At 54.7% G+C, this 21,960-nt stretch overlaps 1 protein-coding gene across 7 annotated transcripts in view; it reads left to right on the forward strand.

Moving 5' to 3' along the window:
• DTNB (dystrobrevin beta) overlaps positions 1-19,765 on the forward strand; it is a 100,829-nt gene extending 81,064 nt beyond the window's left edge. For all 7 annotated transcript variants that reach the window (XM_060273222.2, XM_060273225.2, XM_060273224.2 and 4 more), the window contains 5 exons: positions 7,600-7,759; positions 8,810-8,899; positions 12,359-12,415; positions 13,758-13,793; positions 14,713-19,765. In XM_060273222.2, the coding sequence (XP_060129205.1) occupies positions 7,600-7,759; positions 8,810-8,899; positions 12,359-12,415; positions 13,758-13,762 (312 nt within the window). In that variant the 3' untranslated portion in view covers positions 13,763-13,793; positions 14,713-19,765. The remainder of the gene's footprint in view (positions 1-7,599; positions 7,760-8,809; positions 8,900-12,358; positions 12,416-13,757; positions 13,794-14,712) is intronic.
• The last annotated feature ends 2,195 nt before the right edge of the window (positions 19,766-21,960 follow it).

Here is a 21,960-nt window from a genome sequence, read left to right on the forward strand (position 1 = left end):
ATGGCAAAGGAGTCGAGTTTATTTGGCCTGCTGTCAGGAGCTGAGGTCACCCGCTGGCACCGACTCTGCAGGATCTTTTTTGCAGGCAGGCTCGTCTCTCCAAAACGGAGCCCCCCATTCTGAAATGAGAGAGGGCCCCCTGGACCTCTCCCTGCTACCTTGGGCCACTCATGCAGGGATGGGGATCTCCTGCTGGTGGCAGCAGACTCCGGGTGCCCAGTTGGTCCCCTCTTTGCCCGGCTTCTGCTGCCTGCTGGGAATCCCTGCTGAAATGAAGCTTCTCTCTGCGCTAGGAGTCTGTGGAGCTTCATCCCAGCTGTTGTACTTCATGGGCAGACGCATGGCACCCCTGCCCTCCCATTTCTGAGATGCCTCTCTTGGTTTGCGGAAGGTTTCCATCGCCTCCTTCATCAGGCAGCATTTCTAAATGTCTGCAGGGCTCCACACGGTGGCCAGGTAGATATCCCAATCCCCAAGCAGGGTGGGACGGGGGGGGGCATATCCCTCATCCCCTGCTTGCCCACATGTCCCTTTGGAGACTTTGAGAATGATGGCTGGTAGATTTTTGACAGGTCTCTCTTCTGCATGGTCCCCTAAGCCTCCTTTTCTAAAAAATAAAAATACATAGAATCATAGAGTTGGAAGAGACCACAAGGGCCATCCAGTCCAACCCCCTGCCAAGCAGGAAACACCATCAAAGCATTCTTGACATATGCCTGTCAAGCCTCTGCTTAAAGACCTCCAAAGAAGGAGACTCCACCGCACTCCTTGGTAGCAAATTCCACTGCCAAACAGCTCTTACTGTCAGGAAGTTCTTCCTAATGTTTAGGTGGAATCTTCTTTCTTGAAGTTTGAATCCATTGCTCCGTGTCCGCTTCTCTGGAGCAGCAGAAAACAATCTTTCTCCCTCCTCCATACAATACAATCACAATACAATCACATCTTATGCATACCTAATATGCATGATTTCAACCATATGCAGATGAAGGCAAGCCGGCTGAAACTGTTCAAATTAAATCCAAGCAAATTGGAGAGCTTAAAATCTCTCTTTTGCACCAGGTCTACTTGGGGTTACCGAGCACCTAAAGTGGGCAAGGCCTGCTTAGCGCACAGCCTCTGGGAGTGCAGGGGATTCTCCCTGTCTCCCTCTCACCCACCAAGGTGTGATTTTCCTGTATTTGCAGAACCCTTAGAAGTGAACCTCTGCACAGCATGCAGTTGTGCTGCACTGGTTTCTGTAAGCTTGCCTGGGAGCCTTTTGGGCTAAGTGGCAGAGTAGCAGTGCCACAAAGCAGATCCTGCCAGCCACCTCAGGGTGTCGGGGTGGAGCTTTGCGGGGGCTGAGCTATGCTGTTGTGTGTCCCGCTATTTTGCTGCGCGTGACACGACTCCAAGAAACGCTTGGAAGAAAGTTTAATTGAGCCCCACTCTGCATGCGCTGTTCCTCTCCTGGCAGTCCAGTGATTCCCCACATGGGGGACCACACCTGTGACTGCAGGGCCAGCGTGGGTCTGGGGGCACAGCAGGGGTGGAGCGGGAGCAGGGGGTGGGCGATGTGCCCGTGTGCCGATGTGTGGAGACACCCCTTGCTCCTCGGCTCGGGAGCAGAGAAGGGGCCCCATTCTGTGCAGCTTCCATGTAAAATCCAGTTTCACTCCGAATGCCTCCGTATCTGGCTTGTGGGTCCCACGTGGAGTTGTGTCCCAGGTCTCTGCCTCTCAGGGGTGGGGGCTGTGTATTGGGCTGGGATTTCAGGCCCCACCCTGCCCTCATTCCTGGAGTTCCCTCTAAGCGGCTGCATCCTTCTGGTCAGTTTCTTTGTCTGCTTGCCTGGAGAGCTGGAAGGGGGTTCACCTGGCTGTGGCTTGGCTGCCTCGTCCTTCAAGAACCTTTCAACTGCACCTTGGGCCTTTTCCTGGGTCTGTGCTCTGGTGCTGAGTCCCACCCACCCATTCCTGACTCTCCAGGGTTCCTCTGCTGCTGCTTTGCTGTTGAAGATCCCCCCCCCCTGGGGATACAAGTGGCATTTAAATCTGTCTAAGCCAAGCACAGACCCTCTTCGTTGCGAACCTTGAATCTCAGGAGGTGTGTGGGTGAAAAACCCACAGCAGACCTTTGTTGGCAGAAAAGGAAAATGAGCTTTTTCTGCCTTGTGTTTCTGCATCTTGCGAGGGTAATCCCACAAGGAGGCTTTGTGTTGTTGTTGTTTTTCTTCCTCCTTTCCCCATCTGGGGCTGGAACCTTTGGGGAGTGCTTTTCCGTAACAACCGCAGGCTGCGTTTTGTTGCGGGATCCGCAGGGCTGCTGCTGCCCACACCTTTCCCTGGAGGAGAGTTTCCAGATAAGTCCCCGCTGCTCTTGGTGGCAAAGAGGAAGGTCTCTGCCATCAAGGAACGTTGTCCTCTAGTCCGTCAGCATCTTTTCCCCAATATCTGCATCAGGGTGCATGTTGGAAAAGGGGTGCAACAACAGGAGGTGGGAACTCACCTTCGTGCCAGGATCCATATTTGCGGGGGTCTTTCTCTGCTGTCAGTGAAATCTTAAATGCATTTCTGTGTATTTACAGACATGCTTGTAGGAAATGGTGATGAGGGAAGCAAAGCAGACAGGCTTAGAGTTTCATCCTGCAGTCTAAATCTTGCTGCTGCTGCTGCTGCTGCAACAACAACCTCCCCCCCCCCTCTGTTTTTCCTCCTTGGGGCACAAGACAGCAGTCGTCCTGATTCAGCCCCAGCATCCCAATACTGGGAAAGCCCAGCGTCCCAGAGGCCCCGGAGCAGAATATCTGCCAAAGTGGGCAAGGCTAAGAGCTTTGGACCGTTCCTTCCTTGGTCGCCCAGAGCCACATGGGGCAGCACACCAGGGGATTAGACCCTTGCAGCAGGCACCTCTGCCCCTCTGGGCAGGAAGGCTGTGCAACCCAGGAGGAATCACAGTTCAAGAAGGATAGTGACAAGCTGGAACGTGTCCAGAGGAGGGCAACCAAAATGGTCCAAGGCCTGGAAACGATGCCTGATGAGGAACGGCTTAGGGAGCTGGGTATGTTTAGCCTGGAGAAGAGAAGGTTAAGGGGTGATATGATAGCTGTAAAAGGTAAAGGGTAAAGGGACCCCTGACCATTAGGTCCAGTCGTGACCGACTCTGGGGTTGCGCGCTCATCTCGCATTATTGGCCGAGGGAGCCGGCATATAGCTTCCAGGTTATGTGGCCAGCATGACATAGCCGTTTCTGGTGAACCAGAGCAGCACATGGAAACGCCGTTTACCTTCCCGCTGTAGCGGTTCCTATTTATCTACTTGCATTTTGACGTGCTTTCGAACTGCTAGGTGGGCAGGAGCTGGGACCAAGCAACGGGAGCTCACCCCGTCACAGGGATTCGAAACGCCAACCTTCTGATCAGCAAGCCCTAGGCTCAGTGGTTTAACCACAGCGCCACCTGGGTCCCGATATGATAGCTGAGGATATGCTAAATAGGGAACACAAAGACACAAAGCTGATGGCTGGAACGAGCGAGGGCCCCTGCAGTGGCCAGAGGCAGCCTTCCCCAAGAACTCCCGCCAGCCCCAGCCAAGAGACTCAGTTGCTCCTCTGAACTGCCAGGCAACGCAGGGGCAGAAGGGAGTCCAGGGCTCTCCTATGGGCTAAGCAGCCCTTCTTCATCCGTCTGTCGCTGGGAGACACTCATCAGTGCAGGCTGGCAAGCTGCAAACAAGGGACTGCAGGAGACCCCATCCTTTGAAGATGGCAGCTGCAGGGAAACTCCACCATCAACTCCTGGTTGGGCCTCTTGATATGTCTGGCTGTGGATTCCCTGCCCTGAAGTGCTGCCCGTGCTGGCATGTGGCTTGTGATGGAGCAGGATCTGGTTGATCCCTAAATCCTGAGCAAACTCTTCTCAGAGTTTGGGCCTCGGCCCAGTATACCTGAAGGAGCGTCTCCACCCCCATTGTTCTGCCCGGACACTGAGGTCCAGCACCGAGGGCCTTCTGGCAGTTCCCTCGTTGCGAGAAGCCAAGTTGCAGGGAACTAGGCAGAGGGCCTTCTCGGTGGTGGCGCCCGCCCTGTGGAACGCCCTCCCAACAGATGTCAAAGAGGAAAACAACTACCAGACTTTTAGAAGACATCTGAAGGCAGCCCTGTTTAGGGAAGTTTTTAATTTGTGACATTTTATTGTATTTTAATCTTTGCTGGAAGCTGCCCAGAGTGGCTGGGGAGACCTAGTGTGCATGCACACGAAAGCTCATACCAAAATAAAAAACTTAGTTGGTCTTTAAGGTGCTGCTGGAAGGAATTTTTTAATTTTGTTTCGACTATGTCAGACCAACACGGCTACCTACCTGTAACTATTATTTTTATTTTTATTATATTATCAGAGGCCAGTTTAGGGTGGGTGAAAGGAGACCCAAAGATCTCCCTTTGGGTCTTAGGAGAGGCAGTGCCATAGGAGGAGCTGCTGCAAAACCCAGAGAGACCTTCTGCCATCCCTCGAGCAAAGCTCTGTCGAAACCAACTCTGCCCTCCTGTACTTACTTTTGTGGGCATTGCCAGCCCCCTTCCGCTCCGGTGACGACACAGTTTCCATAGTAGCAAATGTGGTTCAAAGGTAGGGGGGCTGTTTCTTTAAGAAAAGAATTTAAAAGAGGATAAAGACCAGATGAAGCTACAGCGCAAGCTGAAGGAGAGAGGATGTGTCGGGCCTGTAAAATGTTAATGGGGTAATTATGGCATTAGTCACAACGAGCATTGAGGCCTCCACAGCCATGAGCCCTTCCGGCCGTCTGTGTGACACGGTGTGCAGCTCAACACATAGAGAGGGACACACAGTAGTCAAAGTGCTACCGTCACATGTCAAATTAGACACAGCACCGAGATGGAAAGGGGCCGCTCCCCTCTGGCTTCTGGGGGCGCCTGGCTGGCGCCAGCGTGGTGCAGTGGATCGAGTTTGAGACCAGGACCTGGGAGACCTGGGTTTGAATCCCCACCCTCCCACTTGGCCGTGAACCCCACCGGATGGCCCCTCTGGACGAACCTCAAAGGCTCTGGTCAGACCTCACCTGGAGTACTGTGTCCAGTTCTGGGCACCACAGTTCAAGAAGGATACTGACAAGCTGGAACGTGTCCAGAAGAGGGCAACCAAAATGGTCAAAGGCCTGGAAACGATGCCTTATGAGGAACGGCTTAGGGAGCTGGGTATGTTTAGCCTGGAGAAGAGAAGGTTAAGGGGTGACATGATAGCCATGTTCAAATATATGAAAGGATGTCATATGGAGGAGGGTGAAAGGTTGTTTTCTGCTGCTCCAGAGAAGCGGACACGGAGCAACGGATTCAAACTACAAGAAAGAAGATTCCACCTAAACATTAGGAAGAACTTCCTGACAGTAAGAGCTGTTCGGCAGTGGAATTTGCTACCAAGGAGTGTGGTGGAGTCTCCTTCTTTGGAGGTCTTTAAGCAGAGGCTTGACAGGCATATGTCAGGAATGCTTTGATGGTGTTTCCTGCTTGGCAGGGGGTTGGACTGGATGGCCCTTGGGGTCTCTTCCAACTCTATGATTCTATGGTTGTGGGGAAGAGCACAAACTGGAGCTCTTTGAATGGGACATGGGGTGTAAATGTAGTAGAGATGGAGGCAATGGGGGTGCTAGGAGACTTGGATCAGGGTCCAAAGGGTGGCAGGAGCACAGGAAAGCCCCACAACTTTATAGAACCCTAGAATCCTAGCGTTGGAAGGGGCCCTAAGAGGGCTGGGCTGCCTGAGCCCCTTCGGTCTCTAGGGCTTCTTCTAGGAGGAGAGAGGCAGTCAGGCTGCTGTGCCGCCTTTTGGATTATTCAGTCTCCACAGTCTGGTTCCGTTGTTTCTGCACCTTCGTGGCAATGGTGCCATCCTGCCCAGATTGTTTCTCTTTTGCGTCCCTTATGGGACCAGCGTGGAAACAACAGGGCCGGCCAGTTTATTGAAGCACCTGGGCCCCAAACTTCCCCCTGGACCTCATGCCTTCTCCAATCTTGTGCCTTCGGGATGTTTTGGTCAAGCCTTGGCCAGGGCTGAATGGGCTGCAGTCTTCAGAACATAAAAAGAGCCAGCATCCTGCTCTCTGGGAAGCCTGTAAGCCAGAACCGGAGCGTCAGAGCAGCCTTTCCCCCTCATGTGGGTTGAGAGCCCCCTCCTCCTCCTCCATGAATTTGTCTCTTCCTCTTTCAGAAGCCAGTGTGGTGTAGTGGTTAAGAGCGGTGGACTCGTAATCTGGTGAACTGGGTTCGCTTCCTCGCTCCTCCACATGCAGCTGCTGGGTGACCTTGGGCTAGTCACACTTCTCAGCCTCACTCACCTCACAGAGTGTTTGTTGTGGGGGAGGAAGGGAAAGGAGAATGTTAGCCGCTTTGAGACTCCTTCGGGGTGTGATAAAGCGGGATATCAAATCCAAACTCCTCCTCCTCTTCTTCTTCTTCAGAGCCACCCAAGTTGGGGGCCATCCCTGCCTCTTGTGGGAAGGAGTTCCACCTGCCCTCAGTCTCCCAACATCCACCTTCCTTGGGTGTCCATGAGTTCCAGCATTATATGAGAGAGAGAGCACTTTCCTCTGTTTGCTTCCTTCTTGCCAGGCCTAATTTCCTGAGCTGCCCTTTTCTGCAGATCATCCGAAGGGCACCAGGCCTGTGGCTTTCAGAGCCTCCCATCCTGTGCTTTTTCGCTCCAGCCCAAGATTTCCTTCTCTGGCATCTGTTCCATGTGGGCCACCAGCTCAGCACCCACATCTCCCCAGGGATGCCCTGGGGGCCCTGTCTTCGTATCACTGAATGCCCACTGCAAATGCGCTGAATTTCAGGCAGGGCTTTGGGGACCAAGATCCGTCTCCTGCGGGGAGACTCATCACTTCATTCCTTAAAATGCTCAACTTGGTATTTTGCTCAACAAGAACTCAGCTTGCGCTATTTTTGTTATTTGCTTTTATGTATTATTTGGGCTGCTCCACAACTAAAGGTTACCTGGTGGCCTTAGAGCGGGAATAAAAACAGGAGCCCCAACCATAAAATGCTTAAAAATCATGTTACAGGTTGGTAGCCGTGTTGGTCTGACATAGTCGAAACAAAATTTTAAAAAAATTCTTCCAGCAGCACCTTAGAGACCAACTAAGTTTGTCATTGGTATGAGCTTTCGTGTGCATGCACACTTCTTCAAACCTTGGGTGACCTTGGGCTAGGCACACTTCTCTGAAGTCTCTCAGACGTCAGGGTAGGGGGCATTTCGGTTCATGATAAAAATCATGATCCAGCATAAAACTTGAGGGACAGGAAATACTATAAGCTTTAAACTAGGAACACGTTTTGCAGACAAGTTGGTTTGATGCCACCAGGGAATGTGGTGGGGGGGGGGGCAATTTGATTTAGATTCATAGAATTGTAGAGTTGGAAGGGACTCCAAGGGCTCTCTTGTCCAACCCCCTGCAATGCAGGAATCTCAGCTCAAACACCCCTTGCATGTCCCTTTGCCTAAGCAAGCTAAGAGTTTGACGTTCCTGCGGTTGGCGCCCGCCTTCTGCTTTTGGAAGAGCTGTTCAGGAGGAGAGAATGGACTCCCAGGGGCTCTATCTCTTGTTTCAGGCTCAGGCCGCAGGGTCTCCTCCAACCTCCCCCGGCCACGGGACAGGGCGCTCCATGCCCATGCCCGTCCGGTCCACCTCCGCCGGCTCCACCCCAACTCACGGGCCCCAAGATTCCCTGGCGGGCGTTGGAGGAGACGTCCAGGAAGCGTTTGCACAAGGTGAGTGTTTTGAGAACCCCGTGGCACAGGTGCAGTTTTGTGTCTTTGCGTATAGTGCGCAGACAAATTCATTTCATGAGTTTGGGCCCAGTTCACCCATCGGTTAAGGTCATCTTGAATCCCAATCCTCTGCAAATTTGGGTGTTAGGTGCTCACCTGCCAAATGCACAGGCAGAAAAATAGAACCTAGACAGCCCCTTTGCAATATCAAACCCCACTTGGGGTTAAGAGGAATTTTGGGTGAGTTGTCAAGGAACCTTACATATATGCCTACCTACACATAAAAGGGGGGAATGTGTTAAACACGCTACCTTCTGTCAGTAATTGCATTATGTAACTCCTTTCAATTGGAAATCAAAAGTTTTAAGGAAACAACAACTTCCCAGGCCTTTCCTTCCCGGGAACCTAATGTGTTTTTAAAACAAATGTGTAAGATCTTGAGTCTGAGAAGCATTGCTGGTCCTTGCATCCTAAAGGGGCTTCTCCCGTGCCTCCCCCTCAAGCTATCCCCACCCCCCATTGAGCATCACAAAGACAGCCAGTGTGGTGTCTGGTTAGAGTGGCAGGACTCCAGAACTGGGGGAGACCAGGGTTCGAATCCCCACTTGGCCGCAAAGCTCCCTGATGTGGCCTTGGGCTGGTCACTGCCTCTCAGCCTAAGCTGCCCCACTGGGCTGTTGTGTGGGGATTCTATGAGGAAGATGAGAACCATATCTGCCCCCTTGAGCTCCGTGGAGGAAAAGATGGGATATAAATAAATCCAGAGCCTGAATAGCAACGGCTAGAGATAGCCCCCCCCCCCCCCGGCACCAGGGGTGGTCCCTTCCAGGGGAGCCTCTGGCACTTTCTGGGTGCAGACTGTTCCCCTCAAGGTTTTATTGGGAAGCTGGCCGTCGCATCAAAAGGACAAGCGTCTCTCGGGGTAGGGGGCGTTTTCGGGTCAGACTCTCAGACTCCACATCACGGGCAACGCAGAGGGGCACCAGTGTCCCTGCATGTCTTGGAAAGCGTGGCTCTTTGCATTCCTTACCCCCTCCATTTCTTCCCCAGGGACCCGGCGAAACCTCCGTAATGATTTGCTGGTAGCAGCCGATTCGATCACGAACACAATGTCATCGTTGGTGAAGGAGCTTCATTCGGGTAAGTGGGAGAGTGGGGGGGGCAGGGGAAAGGGGCCAAGCCAGCAGGATCGGACAACATCCTCTGGTTGAGGTGCCTGAGGTGAGGGGGTCATCAGAGCAATCTGCCCCAAGGCTTTGTTGACCAGAACCACTTGGCTCAAGTGGGGGCAACACACAGGAAGAGCTGCATCTTTCTCAAGAGCAAGGTTGCATAGTGACGCTTCCAGTTTGGAATGCCCTGTTTGGGAACTGGGGGTGGACTGCATGACCCCCTGGTGTCCCTCTTCAGTTCCACTGGAACAAGCCCCGCATTCTCCAGCTGCCATAGGGTTGCCAGGCTCAATAGTGGACAGGACTTCTGTGCCTTCAATTGCCCTGCTCTCTTTTGAGTCTGGAAACCTTAAAGACAAACCAGCAGACCCTTTGTTTAATTTCCAATTTTCATGCCTGCTGCTTCTTTGACCTACCTACCTACCTACCTTCTCCTCCAGTGAGCGATGCCATCCAGCTGAGGATTGTGGAGCTAAACTAACTAAACCACAGAATTGAATCGCCAGCTGGGTGGCTCTGACTACTTGACAATGTCCCTAAGGGCAGGTGAAGCCTTTTTGTGGCCCTCACTAAAGATGGGGGAGGCAAGGGAAGAGGGAGCCCAGGTCAGGCTGTGCTGGGAGTTTCATCTGCTCACAAGGACTGGCAGGGAAAAGGTCCATCCCCAACCAGCTCGTGATTGTGCAGGCCTCCTTGTGTAGAATGCGGCTGCCAAGACTTTGCTGGACTTAGGAGGGAGGAATCCTCTGACGTCAGAATGGAGAAGCAAGTTCCCTGGATGTGCTGAGGATACTCTTCTTAGCAGGTTGGAAGGGCCTTGGGCTGGATAAGTTCAGGTGGATTGAGTCTCTTCTGGTCGTACATCCAAGAGTGTCTTATCTACCCAATGAGCTTTAGCGGGGAGGTTGGATGTCTGCGGCACTGGGGAAGGAAGAGCAGTGCGGGGGGAGCGCCCCACCCCCGGCAGTGGGGTGCCATTGTGGCTGCCCCCCCCGCCCACACTAGGCACACCACCCTGCCTGCTCTCTCCCCCCCCCTCGGTGCCAGAGCCTGAAGCTCCGCCACTGGTCTGCGGAGGCCCTCCCAGTTCAGGTTCATAGAAGCACAGAGCTGTAGAGTTGGAAGGGACCCTGAGGGTCATCTAGTCCAACCCCCTGCAATGCTAGAATCTCAGCGAAAGAATTGCCCAACCTCTGCTCAGAAACCTCCAAGGAAGGAGAGTCCACCACCTTCCAAAGTTCTCTTCCATTCCTTGCATTCCCAGAGAGCAGCCTGAGCCCTCCTGGTCCTTCTGGAGCACAGCTTAAAAGGGGGAAGGGCTGCAAGCCTTCCCTGTGGCCTCTCTAGGCCTGGAAGGAGGCCTTCCTATGTGAGGAAAACGCCCAGGCCTGTGGCAAAGGTGGCCTCTGGGCCAGTGATGAGCCGGCTGGCCTCTGCCTCGTCCTCTGCTCCCAAGCGCTTTGCTGGAGCAGTCTCCACTGGGCCACTTGGTGCCTTCGGGCTGAGCCAGAGGCTGCCGGTGTGGCTCTGGCAAGAAGGAGCCCTGTGGCTTCCCGTCAGGGCGGGGGCTTAGCAAGGCTGCCTCCTTCCTTCCCTTCCTTCCTCGCTCTGGGAAAAGGCAGCCGCTTGGGCAATAACATTCAGCAACAAAGCAGGGTTTGTTTTGCCAGCGGCTGTTGCACCGAGCTCTTGAGCTGCACAGGGAGATGACAGATGAAACAAACTGCAGGCTCCCACTTTGATAAGATGCAGGCGAGGGGACCCTGGAAAGTGTCTGAAAGGATTTCATTTGCGTAAATCCACGGAAACAGCTGGAGTCGGGAGTCTGTGCGCAGCAGCCTCTGCCAGAAATCGTCTGGTCGGAGTGTGGCTTCTGTGCCCAGGCAGGCAGGGCGGCCCAGTGGCCTTGGGCTGCTGCTTCCCAACCCCCGGGAAGAGGCGTTGTGCCCTGGTGGGAATGAGCGCAGGGTGGGCCGGGTCGCCTTGATTCCAACAAGGAAGCAGGTGGGAGCCCCGGCTGTGTCCTCCCCCCCTCCCTCCGGAAGCGAGGCTGCCTGCCATCTTGCCTGTGGGGTCTTTGATGCAGATCCCCAATGGAAGGCCTGTTGGTGGGGGAGCTTCTGGGCTGCCAAGCACAGCTGGGGGGTTCAGGGGAAAGTGGATCTTCCCCAGCACTCCCCCCCAGCCCCCTGTTTTCCTTTTCCTGCAGCAGCTAAAAAAGCCAATGCAATTCTGGGCTGCATCAATAGGAGTACAGCATCTAGATCAAGGGAAGTAATGGTACCACTGTATTCTGCTCTGGTCAGACCTCACCTGGAGTACTGTGTCCAGTTCTGGGCAGCACAGTTCAAGAAGGATACTGACAAGCTGGAACGTGTCCAGAAGAGGGCAACCAAAATGGTCAAAGGCCTGGAAACGATGCCTTATGAGGAACGGCTTAGGGAGCTGGGTATGTTTAGCCTGGAGAAGAGAAGGTTAAGGGGTGATATGATGGCCATGTTCAAATATATAATGTCATATAGAGGAGGGAGAAAGGTTGTTTTCAGCTGCTCCAGAGAAGCGGACACGGAGCAATGGATTCAAACTACAAGAAAGAAGATTCCACCTCAACATTAGGAAGAACTTCCTGACAGTAAGAGCTGTTCGGCAGTGGAATTTGCTGCCAAGGAGTGTGGTGGAATCTCCTTGTTTGGAGGTCTTTAAGCAGAGGCTTGACAGGCATATGTCAAGAATGCTTTGATGGTGTTTCCTGCTTGGCAGGGGGTTGGACTGGATGACCCTTGTGGTCTCTTCCAACTCTATGATTCTATGATTCCTTGGGGGTCCAGGCATGCAGATTCCACTTCCCCCACCCTGGTCCCAGAGTTGTTGCTCCTTTTCACCTACTGGGACAGTTTCCTCTTCCTTTTGCCACCATCCCCCAGTCTGCTTCCTGGGTGTCTGAGGGAACACACACAACACCGCACTCCCTCGCTGGCTCTTGAAGGACTCAGAGTGGCAGAGACGCTGCATGTCTTTTATAGGGGGACCTGGCCTGTTTAATGTGGGCATTTCCTCTTTTGCAAGCGCGCTTCTTTGATGCTCACCACCCTGAGCAGCCCTGGGGAGGGGGAAGAAGCGCTGTGGATGCCTGGATCTCCTGCCAGAGTTGCCCACCGCCCGTCCTCTCTCATCTTTCCTCCTGGGAAAATGTTTTGATGCCCTTGCTTGGCATCTGAGCTCCAGTTCTTATCATCTTGTGACCCAATGACTTGGGAGCAAGGAGTCTGCCCCATAAGAAGGACTCCCCACCCCACCCCGGTCCCCTGGAAGGGGCAGCAGAGTCACTCTTGCCCACGACCCTGGCAGCCTGATCTGTGGACCCCTCCCTGGAGACCCTCCCTTTGGCCCAAACCCTCACTGCTGGTTCTTTGTTTTGTTTTAAAAGGTGAGGAAGGCGGTGAGGAGGAGGAAGAAGATAAGATTCAGAACGGGAAGGACCGAGGTAAGATCAGGAGGGGAGGGGAGGGGAAATCCCCTGGCCTGGCGGTGGGCACCTTTGCACAATGGGTGCTTCCCTCCATGTGGAGCAGGGAAAAGTCTCCATTGGTGCAGAATGCCCAAGCGCAGCTCTTCAAAAGCCATGGGGGAAGGATGAAGGGCCTTCTTATGTTTCCAATGTGTGGCAGCTGCAACAAGCCCACTGTGCCCTCTGAGCACCCACCCCTTAGATGGTGGTGCAGAGCAAGGTTTGTGTTAGTGCCCCCCCCCGGGTGGGATGCAGAAGCAGACACTTCAGAGCACCATCTCCTGCCCTTGGGTGCTCTTTCTTCCACCAGGTCTTTGCGGGGGTCCCTGGTGGAGGGAGGGGGCTGCCCACCCAGTTCTTCCCAACTGCAGTACAGTTGCATCCTACAGCAGGGAGGGGTTGATTCCAAGGGTTCCCCATGCACACAAAAGCTTGTGCCCTCTGCTCCCGCCGGTTCAAGTCTCTTTTTGCGCCCCCAGCAGCCCCAGCATAGACAGAGCATGGAACTTCCCTGCCTTGCTTGCATCCAGCTTGTGGAATTCCAGCCAGCCTGCCTCCAGCCGCCTATGGCTGATATTAAATGGGCGTCAGAGTTAAGTGGGCGTCAGATGCAATCATATTGTCCTTAGTTTGCCTAACTGGTTGTCTTCCCATCAGATGTGAAGGAGATATATTAACTTGTTGTTGTTTAGTCGTTTAGTCGTGTCCGATTCTTTGTGACCCCATGGACCATAGCATAGCACGCCAGGCACTCCTGTCTTCCACTGCCTCCCGCAGTTTGGTCAAACTCATGTTGGTAGCTTCGAGAACACTGTCCAACCACCTCGTCCTCTGTCGTCCCCTTCTCCTTGTGCCCTCAATCTTTCCCAACATCAGGGTCTTTTCCAGGGAGTCTTCTCTTCTCATGAGGTGGCCAAAGTATTGGAGCCTCAGCTTCACGATCTGTCCTTCCAGTGAGCATAAATTAACTAGACAACTTTTAGAAGACACCTGAAGAAAGCCCCGTACCGGGGAGTTTTTAACGTGTGATGTTTTATTATGTTTTCACATGTGTTGGAAGCCTCCCAGAGTGGCTGGGGCTACCCAGCCAGATGGCCAGGGTATAAATAATAAAATGACTCTTGTTGTGGTTATTATTATTCACAGTTCTTTAAAAATGCTTTTGGACATAAACCACTGCAGGTGCTTTCTTCAAAGGCATGGTAGAGAACTTTCAAGATAAATACATCAAACCTTGCCTGGGTGGGGTTTTGCGGCTGCTGCCACAATCGCAGTTTGTTCCTGGCTTTCTCAGCCGGTCCTTTGTCTTGTCTCGCAGGTTAAGCGGAAGACTCCGCCCTGGCCAGCCATTCAGGTGAGCAGACGCTCTTTTCTTTCCCAGGTAAAGTGTGGGCCCAGTTGTGTTGACAGAGGGACAAAAGGCAGATTGCAAGACTGCCTGTCTGCCTGCCAGCCAGCCACACAGGCCTCCCCCCAGGAGGCAGGGTCCCATACAGGACGGGCTTTCGGGTCTCGGGGACTTCTGAACATCCCTTATGCCCTCAGCCCAGCCACGGTGCTCTGAGCCTGACAGCTGTAGCCGTGGGGCTTCCTCCAGGGCTGCATTTTGACCCTGGCTGTCTGTGGGGCCAAGCAGAGACCCTTTGTGGCTGCCCAATGCGTAGGGCAGCTTCCCCCAACTGAGTGCAGGTGGTGTCCAAGCCATTGGTGATGAGTTCGTCGCTTGATGTGGGGCACCCCTCGGTATTGGGAGCCCCTCCCTCCCTTTTCCTGGCACTTAACAGAAGGAGAGGCTCCCAGCTTCAGATCATGGAAGCGTAGCGTCGGAAGGGACCCCAAGGGCCACCTTAGCTCTTAACTCTCAATAACAGTCAGTTCCAGCCCTCCCATCAAAAAGGGCTTCTCACACCTTTCCTTTCCCACCTGGAGCTGAAAGGGCCGCCGTCTGTGGCTCTGCTCTGGAAGGGATCTCAGGTGTGCGTAGGTTTCGAAGGACACGAACCTGCCCTCCCCACAGTGCAAATGTCCCCTGGCTTGAAACCAGCTTTGACGGCTCTTGGGTCTCCGCCAAGGAACCTCAGGGACTGTCGGAAGCGACATGAACAGGCAAGCCTGAGAAAATCCTCTGCGCTCTCAAACCAACCACAAGCCCCTCCAATTCCCAGGGCTCATTGCGGGGTGGGGGTGGGGGGCTTTGGAGGGGTACTGGGTGGGATCCTGCTGCAGGCAGGAGAGCCAGGCTCCTCACTGGCTGCTCTGTGTCTTTGGCGCAGGTAAAGAGGCGCGAGCTCCTCTTCTCAAGACGTTTCCACATCCTTCCGACGAGGCGTTGCTCCAGCCGACCGACACATCTGCCATTGTCAAGTCGTGAGGACCGCAGCTCGCAGGGAAGCCGCCTCCACTGCCGCCTCTTTCCGACGGACCGTGTGGCAGCCTTCCTGGGGGGTGGGGAGGGAGGGGGCATCTCCTTTGGTTTGCATGTCCTGTTTCCATCCGTGTCCCCCCCCCCCAGTGCTTAATTGGGCAGCACCTCATCTCAAGTTTGGACGAGAAGACGTTGTCGAGAGCCGCTTCCAGGCAGAGACCGGCCATGTCTCCTGCGAAGCATCCTCTTCCCTCCCTGGCAGAGTGGTCACTTCACCACCCATGGGCCACCACCACACACACACCCGTGCTCTCCAACCCCTCTTGGGGGAAAAAGCAGACTTCTTATTCCATGTGGTCAAGTTTCCTTGGGCAAAATGTGGGTGGAATGCTCTGTTGCGGAATGCTCTGTTGCGGAATGCTCTGTTGCGGAAGCCCCTCTGGCCTTTCCCATGAATCTTGGGTTCCCTGGGCCGTTTGCAGGTGCAGCTCACGCAGGACAGGCTGGGAGGCAAGTGGGATGGATGGCTCACTGGGAGGCGGGCAATTCTGGCCTGCAGGGCACAGCCCATCTGGGCGCCCCCCTCCCCCATACAAAGCATAGCCCCCACTTACTTCAACAGTGGTTGCACAGGGAGCATCCTGGAGGATGGGCTGCCCTTTGGCTCTTCCCCCCAGAGTCCCCGAATGTCTTGTGCCGGCTCCAGTGACAAGAGGAGTGGGGCAGAGGGAAGCCCAGCCACCCTGTGGGGAAGCTTCAGGTGGTGAGGCAGCAGCAGCAGCAGCGCAACTCACTCAGTTGACTCGTAGCATTGGAAGGTCCCCAAAAGGGCATCTAGTCCACCCCCTGCCATCCAGGACTCATAAAAAGCAGCTGGTCTTTGAACAAAGAAGACCCTGGCCTACTTGGGTACTTGGCACCAGAAGCCAGTCTCTCTACCTGCTGGCTTTGTTTGGGGTTTGGAAAGTGGCTCTTAGTGAATGGGCTAAAGGTGTAAATGGGCGGGGAGGAGGGGCAACGAATGAAGGCAGAGCAATAATCCCTGGAGCCCAGTTGGCACAGAGTGAGCTGCCCAGCTGCCCTGGCTCTCTGGGGGTGAGGAAGGGGGTGCCCACATGTCTCTCCATGTTCCAGAGAGAGAGAGAGAAAACAGCCATGTTTGCTGGCGATGTAGTCCAACCAAAATATTGTGAATGGGCTGTCAAGCAAGGAAAGGAGTGTTGATAACCTGTTGGGGCTGGGGGACTTTGCTCAAGGCGAGAATCACAGAGCTGTCGAGTTGGGAGGGACCTCCAAATAGCATTTAGTGCAACCCCCTGCAATGCAGGAAATACAGCTAAAGCATCCCTGGCCGAAAGGGCTCCTGGCTGTCCTTTGGTGTTGGACTCCGGCCGGTGAGGTGGGGGGGGGGAGGAAGAGCTGCGTGAATGTAGAAGAATCAGCAGTCAGAAAGGAGGGGATTCGGAGCAGAGCTTTCTCCCGAGTGATTCTGACCCGTTGCCAAACACAGGGAATGCCTTGCTTGGCTCAGACCAGACACCCTCCATCTCGCTCAGCAGCCAATCAGAGGCAAAAGACAGTGAAGGAAACCCACCTGCCCCCCCATCCCTTGGCCTGCCATCTTCCCTCTTTCAGCCCAATTGTGCCCCTGCAATAGCCTTCCAAAGCATTGTCACAATCCTCCCCCTGTTGAGGGCCCACTCCTACCTTTGGACTGGCCCCAGGAGGAGCCCCCTCCTCGGCCCCCCATTACCCACTCCAAGACACCGGTCAGTGATGCCCAGGGTGGTGACCAAGTCCCTGTCCCTCAACTCTCCTGGGATTTCCTCTTCTGGCTTGCTGCCAGCCTGTGTGGAAAGTGACCTTCTATGCCCCCCCCCAAATGCCTTGCAAACCCTGCGCATTTTAGCCTCCCAAGTGGTCTGGCAGATGCTTCAGCACACCAGAGCCTGCTCTTAGTCTTCCTGAGAGTGGCAGGAGATGGAGGGGCAGTTGGTGGCGATGGGGCCACAGACCCTCTCTTCCTCCCCAGCAGCCATGGGCAAGGGGGGTTGTTGGCCAGCCCCACGGCCACCTGCCATTTTGAAAGCTCGGCTGGTCTCAGCCTTGCAGATGCTCTGTGTGGGGCTGAGCCAGGGCTTTCCGGGGGCGCCTGCACAGTCTCTGCATCTCTCACTTCCCCTGTGACAGCCAGGGCTGCTTCCGGTTGTGGAAATCCCCCTTCGGTTGTGCAGCATGGTGAGAAAAGGGGGCTGGGTAGGAGAAGGGGGGCCGAGCTCTTCTGCCTGCAGGGTCTGCTGAAGAGAGGCCAGGAAGCTCCTGGAACCATCTTCTGCTTGTCATAGGAGCTGGAGCTCTGCCAGAGCTCCGTTGTCAGGCTTGCTGGGGGGGCCCAACACCGCCTCCCGCTCTGCCTGGACGTCGGAGGCTCCCCTGGTTTCTGCCTCTTCTCCAGGTGCAAAGCTTCTGCTCTTGCAGTTCAGGGAAAACAGCCTCTGGCTGCTGGGGTTCCAGCTTGGGCTAAAAGAGAGGGATTTGTCCCAGCCTGCGGGACGTCCCCCCACCACCCCAAGATTGTTATTAATAAGAACAAAGGAGGGCGGTGTACAATATAAAAACTCAAAAACATGTACCATAGTAGCAAGCGAAAGCAATGCACACACACACACACACAGTTTAAAAGGCTGTCGATTGCTCCCTGTAGCCAATGAATAATGCTTCCAATTACCAGTTCCTGGGTCCCACAGGAGGGGAGAGGGTTCTTCTGCTCGAATCCTGCTTGCGAGTTTGTGGGTATCTGGTTGGCCACTGTGAGAGCAAGATGCTGGTCGGATCCCTTTGGTCCAGCAGGCTCTCCTTGTGGTCTTAAAGTGGGGCTTGGACACGAACCCTCTTTCCAAGGCACACTTCGCTTGCTGCCGTCCCGTCGGCCGGGGCCTCCTTTGCAGCCGCTCCCCAAGGGCTCCCGCTGTCCCTGTGGGGTGGCTGCCTCCGCCATCCGGGGCTGCAGGCCTCACAGCTGCAGTGCAAAGGCCTCCATGCCTTACTGTGGCTCAAAGTGGGGTCCCAGAAGGCTGTGGCTGGTGGGCTCCAGCCGGGGGGGGCAAGATTGGTTTATGGTGTTGGCGGCCAGGCCAGCTGGCCATTATGACCCCCGTCCTCCTGCTCCTTGCATTCCATTTCTCACACCAACAGCAACTAGTTTTTCCTTAACCTCTGCAGGAGCACCTCTGGGGCCACAGAGCTGGGCCTGCAGCTCCTGGAAGCAACAGGGGAAATTGCAGAGCCCAACCCCCTGTAATGCCCGTCATGAGGCTCGAACCCACGGCCCTGAGCTATCCCAGGGAAGGTGCAAAGTGGGCAAAGGGAAGGAGGGGCTGGTTGTGCTTTCATTCCAGCTGGGTCAGAAGCTCTCCCAATTCTCTTGCTTCTGGGAATCAACAACAGAGCTGCTTTTTTGTGGGGGGGGGGGGAGGGTCAGCTGCCTGTTCATATCTTCCCACATCACGTCCCCCCAGAACTGCAGTTGGACTCTGTCTCAAATGGCATCTGTTGCCCCTGAATCTGACCTTCCCTCAGAACAAGCATCCATGTGCAAAGTTACATCCTGGATATTTTTTTACGAAGCAGGGGTGGCAAATTGCCAGCCCCCTCCCAAGCCCCTGGTGATGGTGGGCTTGGGTGGGCTCCTGGGGGAGAAAGGCACCGCCTTGCAGATGCCTTCTGCATTTTCAAAGTCACCCAGCAGCAAGGCGGAGAAGGCCTTGGCAGGCAGACTTGGCACCTGTGCCAGCCCCAAGCCCCTGGTGGCAGTGTGCCCTTCGCCCAGGGGCTTTTGTCACGGTGAGTTGAGGCCTGGGGAGCTTAGCCAAGTGCAAACAGGTGTGGGGAAGGTGACCGTAAAGGAAGTCGAGGCAGCGGGAGCTTTAGAGGGCAGCGACTGTGCCAGGGCTCTGGGGCTGGGGTGGTTGAGAGGGGCTGCTAGCCAACCCCCAGGCCTGTGCTCTGCAGATATCTGGCTAGTGAAAAGGAACGGTCTCATTTTGCAACGGCCTCTGGATATTAGTTGCTGGAAATCACAGGTGGGGAGAGGACAGCCGCTGTGCTCTGGTCCTGCTTGTGGGCATCAGGTTGGCCACCACGAGGGCCTGGGACATGGTGACGATGTTGGAGGGGAGAATGTGGCTGGGTGTTTCTGTGGAGCTACAGGAGAGGCAGAAGGAGGGAGGCCAGAGGAGATGGAGTTTCCTCCCAGGTGGGAAGCGGAGGTGAATCAGCTGGATGCCAAGTGGGGGCCATGATAAGCAGACAGTGATCAGGGGGGGGCAGGCCCCTGACGCTTAGGGCGGGCATGTGCCTGATCTCAGGTGCTGCTTGCCACACTGGGTAGCCGGAGCTCGTGCCATGCCGCTGGGGTAGCAGGATGGGCTCCCCTGAGTTAGCCAGGCTGTGAGGGAGGGCTGGGCTGGGCAGCGGCATGGGGGGGATCTGTGCCCTCCCAGAGCCCGGAGTCCTGGCACCTGCTTCCTGGCAGGACCTCAGGTGTGAGCACATTGGAGAGGCCATGTGGGGTCTGTGTTTTCCAGCCCAGGCTAGATCTCAAGCGATCACTAGGACTGCAACGGACACTTCCTTGCCCGCTGTGGAGCACCCCCGAATCTGGCTGGGTGCTAGTTGAAGGCCAGTGTGAGGACCCTTGTAAGAATTCCAGTTTACAACCACTTCCCCGCTTCTCATGTCCCTGTGTCTGCCTGTGTGTGCGTGGGAGCACACACTTGAATGTATGAATGTGAATCCTGGGCATGAGTGTTTTCGTTTTACAAAAAAGAAAAAGAAAAAAAAGGTTGAAATACCTGGGAGATTCTGTACATGTTGGGGACACGTCTAATTGCAAGCTGTAAACTGGAAGCCACGTTCTCTCATCTGCCAAATATTTAATAAAACCAGTCCCGTCCATCTCACTTGGTGTGTGCCCTGAATTTCTGGTGGGACCAGGCAGGTGATCTGAGCGAAGCCCCAGGGGCACAAAGCCCCCTTTGCCTGCCCCTTCCTTGGCTGCTTCCGCTCAGGAAGAGGCCTCGGCAGGTGGGCAGGCACTGGCTCCCTGCTGCACTTTGCGCTGCTTGCAGTCCCTCCTTGCCTCTCCTGCTCTCCCCCTTCCTGGCTCCAGGCAGCTCCTCTCCAGACCCCCGGAAAAGCCAAGGCTCAGAGCCCTGTTTGTCCTGGCCGGATAATGAGGGGACGCCACAAAGGTCCCCCGCGGTGTCATTGAGCCTGTGTGTGTTGGCACCTAATGAGGCTGGCGGCCGACACGGAGGGGCAAGGGAGGCCTGGGCTCCTCCTGGGGCACTGGGGTCAGCGGGGAGCAGGGAAGGTGAAGGGGTCAGGCTACCTCTGGAGATGGACAAATGGGGGTGGGGGGTATTAATTCTAGAGCCCCGTCTGGGCTGGGAGGAGAACAAAGGAGGAGAGGGGGCTGGCCTGCCCTTCCTGCTACAAGTTGCCATCCAGTCCCGGTGTGTCTGGGGCAAGGCGGGGAGAATGTAGGGACCTCTTCCCCCCCCCCCCATGAGAGTAATTTTATAGGTATGTACTTTATACCCAGGAATTCAGGTGGCGCTGTGGGTTAAACCACAGAGCCTAGGGCTTGACAATCAGAAGGTCGGCGGTTCGAATCCCCACAACAGGATGAGCTCCCGTTGCTCGGTCCCAGCTCCTGCCAACCTAGCAGTTTGAAAGCACGTCAAAGTGCAAGTAGATAAATAGGTACTGCTCCGGCGGGAAGGTAAACGGCGTTTCCGTGCGCTGCTCTGGTTAGCCAGAAGTGGCTTTGTCATGCTGGCCACATGACCTGGAAGCTGTACGCTGGCTCCCTCAGCCAATAGCGCGAGATGAGCGCCACAACCCCAGAGTCGGTCATGACTGGACTTAATGGTCAGGGGTCCCTTTACCTTATACCCAGTCAGACCAGTATAGCTCAGCATTGTCCACACTCCCCAGGAGTTGGGTGTCTCCCAGGCCGACCCAGAGATGCCGTTGTGGGCTGAACCCGGGACATTCTGCTTCAAGGTGGGTGCTCTGCTGCTGAGCTGCAGCCCTTCGCTCCCAAGGCCTGGCATGCCCAAATGCTTATCTCGGGACTCGCAAGGACGCTCAGGTTTGCCATGCGGGGCTCTGGGGGCCTGCGGTGTAGTGGCAAATCCTGACAGTGCTGGCCCTCTTCACGCTGAGACCCATGCCCAGGCAGAGGCTGCAACAGCGAGGGTTTGACCAATGCAGACATTAAGGCCGGTTCCCCGCACCCTTCAACTCTACACCCCCCACCTGATGAAGAGCTCTGGTGGACTCAGAAACTTGCTCACTACTTGCTTGCTATTATTGTTGTTGCCCCCCCCAAAAAAAATCTGTGAGCGATGCAGGATTCCAGGATTCCAGTGACTTGCCCAGGATTCATGTTTTCTTTGAAAATGAGGCACAGCGGAGACGGCAGGGTCTTTATAATATATGGCTTATTTACACGTCTATGGTGGAGGGCTTCACAGCATCGACACCCCAAAAGGGTCTTCTTTCTCCCATAACCGCAGCCTTGCCTTCCAACAGAATGTTGCTCTGACGCTCTCTCCAGCTTGTGTTGTCCCTCTAGCTCACCTTACTGCTACTCTCTGCTCTCAGCTCTGGTTTGTCTGTTGAGGGAGGGGGCCCCACCCATTTGGCATCTCACACCAGAGTCCCTTAATCCCCCATCACCTTACCAGGAAGCCTGTTTGGCTATCCCAGGAATTAGAAGGCTTGATTAGCTTTTAACACTTGCTGGATCCAGGGATTAGAGGGGGCTGGCATACACATAGCCAAACTCATAACATTATTATTATTATTATTATTATTATTATTATTATTATTATTATTATCATCATCATCATCAACAACAACAACAACAACATCAACATCCACAACAATTTATACAACACCTTCATCGAAAGATCACAGGGCAGTTTGCAACATGAAAACACAAAATGCATAACATAATAATAATAAGACAATAGCCCTCCAACACATTTTAAAGGCCATCAAGTCAAAGGGCTGGTTGAAGAGGAATGTTTTTTTCCTGGTGCCTAAAGGTGTATAAGGGACCCAGGTGGCGCTGCGGTTAAACCAC

The sequence above is a fragment of the Zootoca vivipara genome, chromosome 3, assembly GCF_965207765.1.
Source record: "Zootoca vivipara chromosome 3, rZooViv2.hap1.1, whole genome shotgun sequence".
In the NCBI taxonomy this organism is placed as follows: domain Eukaryota; kingdom Metazoa; phylum Chordata; class Lepidosauria; order Squamata; family Lacertidae; genus Zootoca; species Zootoca vivipara.